Source organism: Squalius cephalus (genome assembly GCF_949319135.1).
Source record: "Squalius cephalus genome assembly, chromosome: 4".
NCBI classification, from domain to species: domain Eukaryota; kingdom Metazoa; phylum Chordata; class Actinopteri; order Cypriniformes; family Leuciscidae; genus Squalius; species Squalius cephalus.
This window is the reverse complement of record NC_137125.1, coordinates 12,730,125-12,747,690: the sequence shown is the minus strand read 5'-3', so window position 1 is coordinate 12,747,690 and position 17,566 is coordinate 12,730,125. Positions and strand designations below refer to the sequence as shown.

General features: G+C 39.5%; 1 protein-coding gene across 1 annotated transcript; it reads left to right on the top strand.

The window, feature by feature from the left end:
• Positions 1–6,530: 6,530 nt before the first annotated feature.
• LOC307157323 (protein translocase subunit SecA-like) lies at positions 6,531–13,063 on the top strand. Its single transcript, XM_079869192.1, has 2 exons — positions 6,531–6,581; positions 9,217–13,063. Exon 2 carries the CDS (start codon positions 9,270–9,272, stop codon positions 12,081–12,083), a length of 2,814 nt encoding a protein of 937 aa, XP_079725318.1. The 5' UTR covers positions 6,531–6,581; positions 9,217–9,269; the 3' UTR covers positions 12,084–13,063.
• The last annotated feature ends 4,503 nt before the right edge of the window (positions 13,064–17,566 follow it).

Genomic DNA, 17,566 nt, shown 5'->3' with positions numbered 1-17,566 from the left:
GATCACCTTTCTGATATTATTGATTTTCTCAGTGAAGAAAGAAGCAAATTCACTGCACTTGTTCTCTGAGAGCATTTCACTGGGAATCTGGCTTGGGGGGTTTGTCAGGCTCTCTACAGCAACAAAAAGAGTGCGTGTTGTTTAAATTGCTGTTTATAATATTTGAGAAGAAAGTCTGTCTAGCTTTGTCTAGTTCCATATTGAAAGCATGAAGGCTGCTTTTGTAGATGTTATAATGGAATACAAGTTTTGTCTTCCGCCACATGCGCTCTGCTTTTCTGCATTGTCTTTTTTTGTTGAGTTTCTCCAAGGTGCTTTTTGTCTGCCACTCTTCTTCCTGACTTTAACAGGAGCAGAGAATCAGAGCCAAATACATATTGTGCACAAGTTTTATTAACTAAATCACAAACATAACTAAACTTAACACACATACATACATGCATAGGTAAAATGGTGAGTGACAGAATGGAGCCGGAAGCAGGAAATGGAACTATGGAAAAGATCCATTTAATTATCAAAAGAACCATCAGGTTATAATTTTCAGAGCACCTCATTAAATGTATACTTGCATGGTGTTTGCAGTAGAAACAATTCTTGAAGTTCTTGGAAAAGGATGTTGATGGTTTGGTGAGTGTCAAACGTGGAAATTGAAATCGTTTTCTTCTCTGTTGGATGAAGAAGATGTGATGAACTTTGTTTGACTCTGTTCTGGTTGAAGGTTTTCTCTCTCTCCATGAGCACATGGCTGACCACATGTAGATTGTGACCTGCCGGCCCTGGGCTGGAAGTGAGGAAGTTGAAGATTGTTGCCCATTCAGTGATGGTAAAGTTGCAGTTTTCTTCTTAATTGGATTTAAGAAAATACAGTCTGACTCTGTTGGGAGAGCGAAGGCATAGCAGGCTGTGGTCACGGCCTGCCGGGGTGAAGGCCAGAAAAAGAAGAGAGGGAGTCACTGTGAATTTGTCTCTAATAAAGCCTGAGAAAGGCCCCACCTCTCCGGGTTTACTTGACCAATGAGAAGGGTGGAATTTCCAAGCGGGATGTATCAATTTATTGAGACCAAACATGGTATAAGTGAGGTTACATTGACCGTTGGCTCTATCATAAAATACACAGTATCAAAAAAATAATAGAATTAAAAGACACTACACAAGACAGTAAATCATTCACATAATTTTCTGGGATGCGTTCATTTATAGATCAGTTTGTCTATAAATGAGTGTAGCAAAGTCTGTTTTAAAGTCTGTTTCTGTCTTCCCTATGGTCTCTGTCTTGACCACATGACCACATTTTTAACAGTAATAAAACCAACTTATCTGATCATAGTCATGGTTACCAAGACCCTTCTTGCCCTTGTTGGGGGAATGGGACCATATATCCAGAGTGAGTTTTAGAGATTATTTGTTACATATAACAAATAATTGTGTCTGATTTGTCTCAGTCGCTACACACTCATTTTCAAACCTGTCTCCTTGTATCTAACAAATGTTGTGAAGAACACAGCAAGCAGTCACAATGTACATCTGGAGAACGTTGCAAACCACCTCCACCTTCCTTTTAGCCTGCCAAACGCACACTCAACAGATACTTGTGCCTTGCTGAGCCTCTGGTTGAAGTACTTCTGTGCCCTTGTTAGGTTTCCATCGTCATGGTAAGGCTTAATGAGCCAACTCCTCAATGGGTAAGCAGGATCACCCAGGAACAGTAAGGGTACAGCTGCTCCTGATATGTTTTTTTTTTTCACCTTAAAAATATAAAAAGAAAAAAGACAGGCTACTGTTAGAATAAATCACAACTGTGCAGCTTTTGCTGACTATGCTATATAATTGAATTCCAAAATACTGAGTAAAATGCATAAGACTTACAGCTGGGAAAAGCTCTCCATGTTCTGCAAGATCAAATATCACAGCGCGTCATGTACGCTGCCTGGCCATCCAATGTTTATGTTTGTGAACTCCTCTTCATTTAAATAACACTTTATAAAAATACAGATTGTTTCAAAGCAGCTTTACAGTGATGCACAGTAATGGTTATAAAGATCATTATAAAATAATGATAAATGATGCATAAATTCTGCTGCAAATCAGCTCTAAAAAGAAAATGTTGTCATTCGGCTCAATTCACTTCAGTGTTGATTCAGTTCAGTTCAACAACTGTAAATTGCATCAATTATGGAAAGCGCCATAAAATAATGCTGGTCACTATACTTGACAACATGCAGTTGATAACAAAAATTCTAGAGTAACATTTTATGTCTTATTAACAAATGGTTCCAATCGTACCTGCCTCAATAATTGACAACTGCTTGGAGTAGTGTCACGGGGTGACTAAAAGCCGGAACTTTTCTTTTGTTGTTCCCCCTCCCCCCCGGACGTCTTTTCCGGAAACCCCGAGTCTGATTCCGGTGGCTAGTGCGCATGAGCTCGAGACAGCTCACATTGATTGTGAGAGATTGGCCGCACCTGTGGGAGAGAACAAAGACGCGAGTGATATGCGAGAGAAGGATATAAAAGCAGCGTTCTACAGGAGTATGGGTATGTAAGCTGTGACGTTGGTAATTTGTGGCGTGAGCTTTTCTTGGGAAAAATCGACAAGTGCAGTGTTGAGAGGACGTGCGCAGTTCATCTGGCCAGCTTCTTCCAGTGAATCCGTGCATGTGGTGATGAATTATCAGCCGTGGAGTTGAGGAGGGAAGGATTATACATCGGAGCTACCACTAGAAAGATAAGTGTTCCACTTTGTGTTGTGAGAAACGAGGCGACAGTAAAGGAACATCCTTGACTGTTATCAGGAATAAAACTGTTGTTTCACTAGATGTCCGCCATCGACCGGCATGGAAATATCTCGCTGGATTTGAGCATTGTTCTAGTTTTGGGGGAATTGGAGTGATACTGCGGTGTCCGTTGAACTTTGCACGATTAATGAGTGATATTGCGGTGACTGCACGTGTGGGGCGGAGTACAGTGCTTGCAGCGAGGAAAAAAGTGCAATAACAACGTTTTGATGGGCGGAGGATCCAAGCATCTAAGTTGAACGCAACCACAGCTGAACGCCTATTGTGAGTACTCTCTCTTGAAGCTACACTGAACGTTCTGAATGTTTCCTCTCTTCATGCTGTTGCATTGATATCTATATGCTGAGTCACCACAGTCTAAAGCGCTGTCTTCTATGCTGAGCCACCACAACTGAACGCCCCTTCGTGAGTACTCTCTCTTGAAGTTACACTGAACGTTCTGAATGGTTCCTCTCTTCATGCTGTTGCATTGATATCTATATGCTGAGTCACCACAGTTTACAGCGCTGTCTTCTATGCTGAGCCATCACAACTGAACGGCCATTGTGAGTACTCTCTCTTGAAGCTACACTGAACGTTCTGAGTGTTTCCTCTCTTTATGCTGTTGCATTGATGTCTATATTCTGAGTTACCACAGTCTAAAGCGCTGTCTTCTATGCTGAGCCACCACAACTGAACGCCCATTGTGAGTACTCTCTCTTGAAGTTACACTGAACGTTCTGAATGGTTCCTCTCTTCATGCTGTTGCATTGATATCTATATGCTGAGTCACCACAGTTTACAGCGCTGTCTTCTATGCTGAGCCACCACAATTGAACGCCCATTGTGAGTACTCTCTCTTGAAGTTACACCGAACGTTCTGAATGTTTTCTCTCTTCATGATGTTGCATTGATGTCTATATGCTGAGTCACCACAGTCTGAAGCGCTGTCTTCTATGCTGAGCCACCACAACTGAACGCCCATTGCGAGTACTCTCTCTTGAAGTTACACCGAACGTTCTGCATGTTCCCTCTCCATGCTGTTGCATTGATGTCTATATGCTGAGCCACCGTCTAAAGCATTGTCTTCTATGCTGAGCCACCACAGCTGAACGCCCATTGTGAGTACTCTCTCTTGAAGCTACACTGAACGTTCTGAATGTTTCCTCTCTTCATGCTGTTGCATTGATGTCTATATGCTGAGCCACAGTCTAAAGCGCTGTCTTTTATGCTGAGCCACCACAGCTGAACGCCCATTGTGAGTACTCTTTCTTGAAGTTACACTGAACGTTCTGAATGCTCCCTCTCTTCATGCTGTTGTATTGATGTCTATATGCTGAGCCACCGTCTAAAGCGCTGTCTTTTATGCTGAGTCGCCACAGCTGAACGTCCATTGTGAGTACTCTCTCTTGAAGTTACACTGAACGTTCTGAATGTTTCCTCTCCTTATGCTGTTGCATTGATGCCTATATGCTGAGCCACCACAGCTGAACGCCCATTGTGAGTACTCTCTCTTGAAGTTACATTGAACGTTCTGAATGTTTCCTCTCTTCATGCTGTTGCATTGATACCTATATGCTGAGCCACCGTCTAAAGCGCTGTCTTCTATGCTGAGCCACCATAGTCTAAAGAGCTGTCTTCTGTGCGGAGTCACCACAGCTGAACGCCCAATGTGAGTACTCTCTCTTGAAGTTACACTGAACGTTCTGAATGTTTCCTCTCTTTATGCTGTTGCATGGATGCCTATAAGCGGAGTCATCACAGTCTAAAGCGCTACCTTCTATGCTGAGCCATCACAGCTGAACGCCCCTTGTGAGTACTCTCTCCTGAAGTTATACCGAGCAGCCTGAAGGTCCTTCTTCGTAAGCTGTATGCTTTGAAGCCGCAGTCTCGCGCCACTATCTCCAAGAGCCTTGTCCCCTATGTTGAAGCACCACCATTGACAGCTTGACCTGACTATCCGAATTACGATCTCTGCCTACCTGGAGCGGTGACCCGAGTTCGATCCAGATCCCCAGAGGCCAGAGTGGCGGCACCACGCAGCCTTCGAAGAGGTGTACAACCCGAGGCCGTTCCGGTGGCGCATCGATCCTGAAACACAAAAGCCGAAGAATAGAGGATATAGCTACTTACCCACATTGACGTCGTCCCGAACCTTCTGTAGTGCCGTTTCTGTCCAAGCCGACGATCCTTCCCGGCCGTGGTCCAGGCTGACCCTGTGGAACAGATACTCAACGTTAGTGCATTTACTCCCATCCAACTGCTGCTGTGGAATTCGTGCTGCCACTTTCTTGTCCTTCCCTTGCTGGTTTCGGCCCGTTTTCGGAAGAGTTCCTACCTCCTGTAGTGGTGCTTCGCTTGGCCAGCCGAATCCCGATCCTGCGAGGTAGAAAACAGCGATAAAGAGTACCACCATCGAGTCCCCTGTGCCCACCCCTTTGTAAGAGACAGAACGGCCACAAGGAGTGAGGATCTGCGCCCCTGTGTTCGAGAGTCTTTCCTTCAGTGCCATATTCGCCCACCAACGGGCCTGACCTTAGTGTCCAGATACTTACCCCCCGTCCACATTCAGAGCAGCCTCCAGTTTTAGAATCATTTAAACAATAAAGTCTTTTAAATTGTTACTCTGTTGTCTGTCGTCTCTGGGCTGTGGGGTAGCTCCTCGGAAGGGCACTGCCAAGGGGTTAACGGGGAGGTCGGTCGGCGTGGTGCCACCGTATCCCCGACCTGTGACAGTAGGATGGAGTGCCAGCCTTTCCTTTTGTAGTAGTATAATGCGCTGTCTCTGGGGGATAAAATTGGGATATGGGTCCCATCTATCGCTCCAGCGCACTGAGGGAAGACACTTCTCTCTTCAAACCTCATTCAGTCTCTCTCCTGCGGGTATACTTATGTGCTGACGAGCGAGCGATTTCTCAAGCACACATTGCCAGAGTACAGCTTTGCTGACACCGAGAGGAGCAAGTGTGCGGAAGCAGTCACCTTTAGCAAACCATGTGTAATGTTTCTTTACAAAGTTGCCATCTCCTATCCTGGCCAGCTTAATTCGGTCTTTTTAGTTGTTTTCATGGTTCCATGTAAACGGGGATCATTTTGACTTAGTTGCACATGAAACTTCTGTATTTAGTACATTGTTGTCATGTAAACGTGTCCTAAAACTCATTGAACACTTGTTCCAGCTGTAGACCAACAGTTCTATTTAATAAAAGAGTATTATTATTTAATAAAAACATGCAGGCTGATAAAAGAAGAATGTCGGACAAAGAAAACGTGGAAATGAAACCTGCAAGGTAATCATGGCAGTCAAACCAGTCGCTGAAGGAACACGTCACCACATGTTTCTATTGTACCAACACCATTTGGTATTTTAGGTACTTACCAACACTTAAAGTGAAAGAACACACTGAGGTAACATCATCAGGATACGCGTCACATTGTCTGTGTGTGAATAAACTGAGAAGGTTAAACAATATACAATAAATAAAAAGCTGATGACATACATTCCTTCATGTAATGTACAAGTTTTGAATCCAAAAGTTCAAAATAATTTGTTTAGTTGACTAACAGTCAGCTGTGCATGATTCTACAGATTAGCATCTAGCGTGCCTTCTTACCACAAATAAAGGCATACAACTCATGTTCCTTTAAATCATGTGACAAACTAGAGACGATTAATATTCCTGTAAATTCCACAGCAGGATAGACAGCCTCTTCTTATCAATATATAATGCAACTCACTTCAATCTTTTCACAAATGACTCAAGACATTTGCTGTGACAACTCTACAACAATATGGTCTCGAATGGTGTAAGTATTATAAATGAATGCTCTCTTAAAGGAAAGAGTCTGAATACAACTCTTTGATTGCACATTTAAAATAAGCAAAACATTATTTTTTATTATATTGGTAGCACTTTACAATAAGGTTAATTAGTTAACATTAGTTAACATATTAACTATAACTAACATGAACTAACAATGAGCAATACATTTGTTACAGTATTTATTAATCTTTGTTAATGTTAGTTAATAGAAATTCAGCTGTTCATTGTTTGTTCATGTTATTTCACAGTGCATTAACTAATGTTAACAAATACAACCTTTGATTTTAATAACATATTAGTAAATGTTGAAATTAATATTAACTAAGATTAATAAATGTTGAAGAAATATTGTTCATTCTTACACTCTAAAAACTGCAGGGTTAAAAAATAACCCAACCTTAACCACACCGCTGGGTCACTATTGGACAGAATAGGCGCTGGGTTGGTTTGACCCAAGTGCTGTGTTTTACCATTTAACCCATATCAGGTCATTCATTTGACCCAACCAGTGGGTGGAATTAACCCTCTTGCTGGGTTAAGTCCTATTTATATGCAGGGTTATTTCATGTCTCATTGCCTTAATAAAATTAGTAACAAATATTTGTTATATTACGAATGTAAAATAATTATTGTCTCTGTAGTACAGTAAGCCAGAGAGGCCACTGTAAATTTGATTTAAATCTCGTTTAATTGTTTTTTTTTAAAAAACATTTTTAATATATGTCTTTAATAATATTAATGTATACTTCTAAGGTAATAAAAACATAACGTTCATTAAGTAAGGTCTTTATACACCACTGAAAACATAGTTATGTATATGATATTGCATTTTTGCATCAAATTTTACAGAGGAGGACTCTTTTCCATTAATTTGATACAAGGCATGCTGGACAAACTCCCAGGCGGGGAAACACTGCTTTGTGTATTTAACATCAAAAATAAATAAATAGCTTTGAAACAAAGATGAACAGCCTCCAGCAAAGACTCGGTCTCGATGGCGTGGCCTGGAACAATGGCAAAGGTCTGACATGTCCCCCTCGTCTCATCCTTGAGGCACAGAATATGCAGCAATGCTCCAGTCATCTCATTTTGTGAATATTCAACCATGTTGGTCCCCACCTGTTGATTACACACAATCACTTAAAGTGTTGTAATATAACTAACATGCACGTTAAGCTTTTTTTGTGGATGTATAAAAAAAAAAATTATTGCAAACATTACCAAATATGACTAAATGTGGCAAACAAACAAAATGTCTATTTAAATTCAGTATTTGCAAACTGAATTATAGTAATAAATGAGTACTTTGGACTAATATTGTCAACATTTAGGCAATAAAAGTCAAAATATTACTGTAATGTTGATAGTGTCTTTAACATTAAAATTCACAAACCAACAAAGCTGCTCGTTAATCTCCTGACTGGCAGCGCTGATGATCGCCACGCTTAGATAATGTTACACAATAAAATGAAAGATGACATGCATGGTAGGATATCATGTAAGTCTACATTTATAAAGTTTTAAATATTGATGATCATTTCTTAATAATTTTCTTCTCAAAATTGGCGCCTGTCCATTGACAATAATCCAATCAGAAATTCCTTTACACTACTAACCAGATCACAATGTGACGGCACGTAGCCTACTGTGATGTTATTCCTCAGTAAAAAAAATTCTGAACGATCCTGATTCCGACAGACATTACAGAAGACACACGCAGGAGGAGACTGCTGGAACTTACCCCAGTCGCTTCTTCTGACGAGTATTTCTACAATATGCCAGCAGACTTTCCGCACACAACTCACTAGCTACATTAGCCTCGAGACTAATTTCCCGCAGATTTTACGTGCGAGCCCTGTGAGGGTCTAAAAACATACTGCGCTTGTATGGATTTCATTCAAAACGCTTTCCTCACTTTTAAATACACAATGTCCACAATGAATACGATAATTACGTGATGAATTTACAATTTAAACTGCATATTTCAAAAAGGCTGCTGATATAGGCCTAGCTAGTTTACAATTAAGGATTTAACGATGCAGCATTTTATAAAAAAATCTAACCGGCTAGCTGTGGCTATTTAAGGTTTCACAGAATAAATCCGTTACCCCTCACACTTCCATATCAAAGACTTCACTGTAACAGTGAAATTAGCTTGCTGTTACCACAACATTTTAAAAATATAGGTAAACATTATTAACTTACCATAAAACACTGCCTGCTCCCGTGTGGCGTGCTCCTCGAGTCTGAAGTGAAGATCCAGAAAGTTCCGCAAATAATAAACCAGTTGCTGGGTCAAAATAACCCAACCAGCTGTTTATTTGTGAATAACCCCCTTACAACTCATTTGACCCAGCATGAGCAACCCAATAATGTGTTTACAATACCCCAAACAACCCAGCATTTTGACCCAGCACAATCAACTCAACAATTTGTTTACAGAAACCCAGCATTTTTTTGAGTGTAGTTCATGTTAACTAAGGTAGTTAACCAATGTTAACTAATGAACCTTTTTGTAAAGTGTTTACATTATATTTATCCTAATATATTGTTTTTCATATGAATGTTAGATTAGCAGAAGTTTATTTATCTTCTCTGTGAATTTCTTTAAACTACAGACAGTGATGCTGCATCGTGAAAAATATCCCTCTGAATTCCCAGAGTTTTGAAAATGGAGGCAGCAGGAAAACTGTTGTCATCAAGACTGATTTCCCTGCTTAAGAACGGACAATGGGGAAAAGATGATGTTGTTAAGTTGTTTAAAGCCCTCGTGGAGCAATATAATGGCAGAAATGAACATTTTCACACATGGATGATGACAATCCTTCATCAAGTTGAGATTCACAAAATAAGTGTGTCGGATTTGACAGCGAATGACAGTAAGATTGTGAATAATGTTGAGGCCAAAATTAATGAGATCAAAAACACTGAGAAAACAGAGAAAACACTGAGAGATGTTGTGGAGGAAATTCAAAAACAAGGAAATATCAATGAAAAAGTTATGGCACAAGTGCAAGATATTGTGACCTATGTGTCCAAATGTCTATCAGCTTCTCCAGCTCCACATTTAACAGGAATAGAGCAACTTTTGTTCAAGATCTGCAAAGCAGTGCAAAAGAAGAGCAAGAAGAAAATAACACCTCGAGTGACTCAGATGGTGAGCTGGTGCATTCTCGTCCTTTCTAAATCAAGTCAACTCATTCAGGTTTTAACAGGAGAAGGAAAGTCATGCATCGTGGCGATGTTTGCAGCATATCAGGTCATGAAGGGAATAACCCCTGATATCATCTCCAGTTCTCCTATTCTCGCTGAAAGAGACGCTAAAGAATGGACTCCATTTTATACAGAACTAGGTATCACTGTTGACGTCAACACCAACAAATCAACAGAAAAGGAGCTGAAGAAGTGCTATGAATGTCAGGTGGTCTACGGTACAGCTGTCAATTTTGCAGCTGATTTCCTGAGACAGCGTGTCCTTAGACAAGATGTGAGACCTAAGAGAGAGTTTCAGTGTGTTATAGTGGATGAGGTGGATTCTTTAATGCTGGACAAAGGTCATGAAGTGGTGTATCTGAGCAGTGAGACTCCTCTTATGGAATCGCTCAATGGAATACTGGCTAAAATTTGGTTTGTCGTCAATCAACTGAAGCGTTTAGAGACTGGAGAGATTTTAGGGCCCATTCAGCTCTTCTCTGAGGTTCTGTCTGAAATCATGCAGGAAAATAAAGATGTCGATCCACTTAGTATTATGCAGATTGCTGTGGACGTAGAAATTATGCCTATAAAACTTTCAAAGGGAATTCAAGAAAACATGACAAATGCTCTAAAAGAACTAGACAACACAAGTGTTGTGCAAATTGTGGGTTTTTTAACCATGTTTGTTCAAAACTTCCCTGAGTATTTCTTTACACTTTACCAAGAAGGGCATGAAGGAAATTTACAGAAACTGAATGAGATTGGTTCCACAAGTAAAAATAATAGAAAAGAAATATCACTTCTTCTCTTGGGATGTGGACAGTGTCGTTTAGTGTACTATGAGGAAGACTCACTGGTTAAGTCACTGGGTAAAATGATTAAAAAGGGATATCAGTCGGAATCAGCCAAAGTACATGAATATTGTATCGCAGGCCGTCAAGACCTTATCAATGGAAAGATGCAAACTTGGATTGGAAATGCTCTGAAAGCCAAAAAAATGTCTCTGGGCCATGAATACGTCCTTCATGGAGATGGAGTCGCTCCTGTGGATTACAGTTCCACTGGTGTTGTGCAGAACAACATGAGTTGGGGGGACGGACTTCAGCAGTTCCTGGAGATGAAACACCAAACTAAACTGTCCAACATGACTCTAATAGCAAACTTCAAGTCAAATTTAAGCTTATTTAAGAAATACACAAACCAGATCTATGGGATCACAGGAACTTTGGGGGATCAAACAGAGCTTGAGATACTGAAGGAGGTCTATAAAGGCATCGAGACCTGTAAGATTCCCCCATTTAGACGAAGGAAACTTTATGAGCTGGAAGGCCTTGTGTTAGCTGAAGAAGACGAGTGGATCAGCACCGTCCGTAATGTTGTTCAGCATCAAGTGACTTCTACAGTCTATCGAGGTCCACGAGCAGCTCTCGTCATCTGTGAAACAATCAATCGTGCAGAAATGTTTCACAGCACCTTTGCAAAGACCATCTCAAAACACAAACTAAAACTCTATGTAAATAACAACATGGACAACTCAAAAATTGTAGATGAAGAACTACATGCAGGAGACGTCATCGTTGCAACTAATCTAGCAGGTCGAGGTACAGACCTAAAGGTCAGTGAAAGTGTAAATGAGGCAGGAGGTCTGTTTGTGGTGCAAACCTTCTTACCTCTGAATGTCCGTGTTGAACAGCAAGCGTTTGGACGAACGGCTCGCCAAGGGAGTCCAGGATCCGCTCAACTCATCACATGCACCAGTCATTTCTCTGACTCTCTGAAACTAGTGATGTGCCTGACCGCATCTGCCATCAGCTTATTCAGTCCTCTGTGTTTAATAAAACAAATGTCACGTTGTGCCATGGGAAAAATATTTGAGGACACTGTTAATCACTACCTGAAAAATCATAGCTCTCAAAATCATGAGGCGATGATCTCTTCTCTCACAGACCTCTTAACCATAAATTCATTCCCATTTAAGGATAGTAATCTAGAAAAGGCAAAAGATGCCAGAAACAATGAGGTCCAGCTCAGACTCTCAAGGTTCCTTAAAAAAGACATTGAAAAAGTCATAAAAGAAGAAGAGCTTTTTTCTTTCTACCTTGATGTTTTAGACAACATTTATAAAAGGTATGTTTTCTCAGATCAGCGTGATGTATATGTGTCCTGTCTTCAAGAGTGCTGGGGTTTGTGGCTACTGATACATTTCAATGAAGAAAAGCAGATAGAGACACTGAAGGAACAGCTGAGAGTTGCCTTGTTGACTGCACTGCTGAAACTTCTGAGCAAATAGTCCCCATCCTCAATGGTCTACTATTATATCAGGTCTGGAAACAATCTCCGTGAGAAGGGACGCCTTGCGGAGAGCATTGAGATGTACAGCAAAGCTTTGGAGGACGGTGCGTCTGGAGAGATCATTCCTCGCTATAATCGTGCACTGGCCACTATTATGAAGAAAGATGCTGGCTATATTACTCAAGCATTGGCTGATCTGGAAAAAGCTGACAAAGAAATAGATTCATACAAGTCACATCTGACGCAGATTCTAAGATATGTGGAATTATCAAGCCAAGAGCAGAAAGCAGAAGGCAAGACTTTGCTCGCAAAACACTTCCAAGTAAAATGTATTGTTATAGACCAACTCAGGATGAACATCAAAGATGCTGTCATGAAGTTAAAGAGGGCCGAAAGCAGAGGAGCAGAAGTGAAACTGACTGAAAAACTTTCATTTTTTCTTTTTGAACACATTAATTTCAGTTCTCTAAGAGTTCTGAAAGAGCTGCCAATGGAATTAATGCACATCACATCACTGGGTCTTGACACCATTTTCTCTTTGGACACTACATTTTCTTTCAGTGGCTTTTTGTCAAAGATGATTATTTAAGTTAATGAAATGTAACACTTCTCTCGGATAACAAGATGTGGTGTCAGTTCTTAATGGCCTTATTTAAATTTGTATCAATGTGCATAAAATCTATAATGTTTATCTGTTGTACTGTATATTAGTAATGTATGCATGTTTATGCATAACTGATTCTGATGACTTCACATTAAGTTAGTTCATGCTATCAGCCTACTTGAAATGCTGCAAACATACAGTACATTCATAAAAATCATTCTGTACAATGTTTAGGGATAAAAATAGAAAGATATTGTTTTTGTAAGTGTTTATATAAATTATTGCTGATCATCTGCAAATAGCGTCTCTATATAGTTCGCATATTTAATGTATGAGAAAAAATGAGTAAATGTTATTAAAGACTAGTTCAACCACAAATGAAAATTATTTTACTTTCCCTTATGCCATTTCAAATCTGCTTGATTTATTTAAAAATATATTTTAATATTTTTTTTTGTGGAAAACAAAAGAAGATAGGGTAATAGTTTTTTTATTTTATTTGTACAAACTAGTTGGTTATCATTTGTCTCAAATGCACAAAAATACAATATTGTAAGAATTTAGGGCAAGTTTGATAGGTACATTTAGGCTTATAAATGATGCCAAATTCTTGTACTCAAATGTGAAAACAAACAAATAACCTGCTTTAGTTGACTGATGTGATGAAAAAGACATGCACTGCATAAAACCAGTTTGTCAGTGTTACAGAAGGAGACAACTCAGGTAACGTGATAGTTTATTTACAGGTGGCAGATAGAAAGCTGGTTAAACAGGTGAGAGTTCAGTATCGCTGTATTCAGTTCAGTGACCACTGACTTCACATGTCCCTAATGCTGAATTTATATGAACTGGCAATTGTAATAACTGATTTTCCTGCTAAAACAAAAGCACCCTATAATAAAGCAATAAAACGCACCCTGGACAGAAGATTGCAAAGAAAGAGCACAGGACATTGTCTTGTCCAAACTTTTCTTCTTCCTTATCTCTTCCTTATCTCTCCCTCCTCCCTGTAGCAGTGGCAGAGCAGACTTTGGGAACCTGTAACCAGGAAAAAAAACCATGCAGTGCTGTGTTAGTGTTTTCCCGTTGGAAATGCATTGCTTACTTTTAGAGTCATCTTTGAGTAATTGATGTTTTGTATTTATTATTTCTGAATTGGCGTTTATGGTCCTTAATGAACGAATGTTTGAAATGATGGGATACCCAGAGTAATCAACGATCTAAATAAATTCATAATAAATATTTATGATTATTTTCTAATAAGAAACACATCTAAATTTGATTATCATTTGAAATTGGAGTCAGATTACACGTAGAGCTAAAGTGATATCGAAACTAAATTCTAATAAATAAAGTGAACTTCACTAGAGCGCTGAAAAGACATACACGCATTAGACCTTCGCCCAGACCGTTGGACTCCGTTTTTGGGCCAATGGGTGGCCTTTACACAATTTAATAAGAAATTCTACAAATTGTAATAATTTGTTTGTGGTTTAGAAAGGTTTAAGTAAAGAGGAGAAGTGACACGCCCCATCCAGTCCAAACGTCTCGGTTACGTATGTAACCCTAGTTCCCTGAAGAAGGGAACAGAGACGTTATGTCAGAACTGACGAATAGGCCTTTTTCACGGAAGTTAGAACACACATCCGGTTCAGGGTTTGTTGTGTAATGGAATCAGGTGCACTAACGTTACTCTTCACAACTTCCCTGAAGAATCCACCGGCAATTACATCAGCGGATGTTTTTCGACTTGTGGAGCTTCATTCAATCGCTCCGCACTCAAGACTCAACAAAGGATACAAGTTCTTCCACGAAAATTACATCTTTAATTACGAAGGTAACAAACCATACATTAGCATGCTTTTGCTAACGTGACATTTCTATACTTACCTTTATAACATTGTAAACTGAAGAGTAGTTTAAACAGATAAAAATAGTCAGAAAATGTGTTATTAAATAATCTTTAATTTGATTGTTCATTTTTGTCATTCAATATTCAGTGTCGAGTGTGGGGAACAGGGAGATTATCCTGAGGTGTAGGTGTTATTGGTCGATGAGGAAGCGTGAGGAGCCACATTCTCTTGTAGCAACAATGGGTTGTACATTAATATTAATATTAGCTCAAATGATCTATAGGGAATTTTAATAATTAATCATGAATATGATTAATAATTTGCATATTACAGTTACATTAATTTATCGCAGCTGAACTAGACTGATATATGAATGATTACCATAACGGGTCATGGTTCGTCATTAATACATCAATAGTCTTATTTCAGCTCGAAGTTATGGGATAACTTTAATGGAATTAATTTAGCTATCAAACAATCTGTTTGTCCAGCAAACATTAAACGCAAGATTAACTTATCAACTCTCAATAAAGTTACCACTTCTTATAATTTCAGGGAAAATTAGTTTCTGGCCATGAAACCATTCTCCTGTCCTTATAAAATTTAGGTTACTGAAAAGTAACAAATCAGCTTTGTAGCTTAAGATCAACAAATCATTGACTTTGTAATTATGAGCATTTAAAGGGATACTCCACCGTTTTTTCATATTAAACTATGTTATTCCCTTAACTAAGACGAGTTGATACATACCTCTCTCGTCTCAGTGCGTGCACTCAATCGCTCTGGCGCACGGCGAAACTTTGTTAGCACTTAGCTTAGCCCAGTTCATTCAATATGGGCCAAGCAGAGAAGCTACCAAACACCTCCACGTTTTCCCTATTTAAATACAGTTACTCGCGTAGTGTAACTCGACCTAGGACGGTGACACAAAACAAAACGTTGCGCTTTTCTAAGCGTGTAAAATGGATAACTATATTGTATGGTGGAATACCATAGCAAGTGCTCTCCTCTCACCGGCCCCCGCTCCCTCTAGTGAAGATATTACTGCGCCAAGTCGAAGTGCTTACAACCAAACACCTCCACGCTTGCGCTTTTCTAAGCGTGTAAAATGGATAACTATATTGTATGGCGGAATACCATAGAAAGTCTATGGTATTCCGCCATACAATATAGTTATCCATTTTACACGCTTAGAAAAGCGCAAGCGTGGAGGTGTTTGGTAGCTTCTCTGCTTGGCCCATATTGAATGAACTGGGCTAAGCTAAGTGCTAACAAAGTTTCACCGCAAGACAGAGCGATTTAGTGCACGCACTGAGACGAAAGAGGTATGTATCAACTCGTCTTAGTTAAGGGAATAACATAGTTTAATATGAAAAAAACGGTGGAGTATCCCTTTAAGACAGATGCAAATCAAGGATATATGGAATTTAATAATTGGACTAATACATCGAACTAAGGAATACATCAAACTACACAATACACACGGATTATATGTCTATGTACATAAAATACAGTTAAACAATACAAGATAACGAATAACAGTGAGAGAGAGGATAAAATGATCAGAATTAGAGAAAGATAGAATGACAGAAAAGGATGAGAGAGAGAGAGAAAGATGAGAGATGAGATCGGAAGTGAAAGCAAAAGATCATCTGAAATGATCACCGTAGACTAAATCACAGACAGTAACCTTTTGAGAGAGACAACAAGAAATCCCATCAATCAAATCAAAAACAATCATTACTTGCGTATGGTTCTCTTTGTATCTGCTGAGGAAGAGCTCCTTTAAGAGCTGGGCGTGTTTCATCGTGTCTTTGGGGCGAGCATGACTTGCGCGAAGTTTTAAAGGTTGACCGAACGTGAAGTTGCCAAAACATGATTCAGGGTTCATCTCCCTTTTTGGAGGGAGAGGCGAATATGAAAATAAAACTTAGTAAAGAAAAGAAAACGGAGATGATAGCTCGCTACGGAGCCAGGGAATTCTCTCAGACGAAGTGCTCGTGCACGTCTTGAAGGAAGAGGAGCGCGGTCCCCGGAATTTCAGAAGGAGTCTTTTCTTTGAGTTGAAGTTGCTTAAGTTCGCTTCGCCGAAATTAGGGAGAGTCCGAAGACGGAAATAAATAAAAGACTTAAAGAAAATAAAAGAGAAAACGGAGAACGCTCCCTAACAGGGAGCCATGGATCTTGAAAACCTCTCACGGAAAAGTGCTGTGTTCTGTGTCTTTTTGGATCGGTCTTTATGGGAAAACTTAACATACGCCTACTTTGCGTAGCGGACCAATCATCTTAGAGCATCTCGGACGGGAAGATCTTTTCTTTGTCTTGTCTGCGTGGTTTATGATGGTATGAATTTTCGTCATTTCTACCCAGAAAGATTGTACACACAGAAGATTACATTTTACTGTAATCTCGCATGTACGAGTGTTTCAGTCAAAACACGACCGTTAACCAGATACCAAGGATGACAGATAAAACATTTAAGGATACACAATTACACTCAAAAACACGATTATAGGCATTTTACATTTCACTACTGTGGTGAGGTCTGGTATTACACTCACTTTCCTGATTAACCCCCTAGTATCAAAGTATCAAGGCGGTCTTTTGCTGTCAGGTCAGAATAGGATATTACTCCCTCAACTTGCTTGTTTTCAATTATACCAGTAAATCTAGAAGTAGTCCCTACACACCCAAGGAAACAATAATAAGCATTTCTAACTAGACATATGAATTAAATTCATGCTTACCTTCCAGCTGAATCGCTCTTGGAACCCTTGTTATCTTCTGATAGGAAAGGATTTATATATTGCTCTGTCTCTTGCCCTTAGAACTATTTGTAATAGCTGAAGTAAAACTTAACAGTGATTGTCTTCAGAAATAAAATTTTATTTATACAAAAGATTAAACACTGGTAATACACAAATTTATACTTGTAGCAAAAATAAAAGAAAACGTTACAGGTTATAAAACTTCAGCTTATTCAATCTCAACAGGGCAGTCCTGTATGAGTGAATATTACAAAGA

Bases quoted from the DNA above. Each gene is read 5' to 3' on its own strand.
- LOC307157323 (XM_079869192.1), top strand. From the start codon at position 9,270: ATGGAGGCAGCAGGAAAACTGTTGTCATCAAGACTGATTTCCCTGCTT.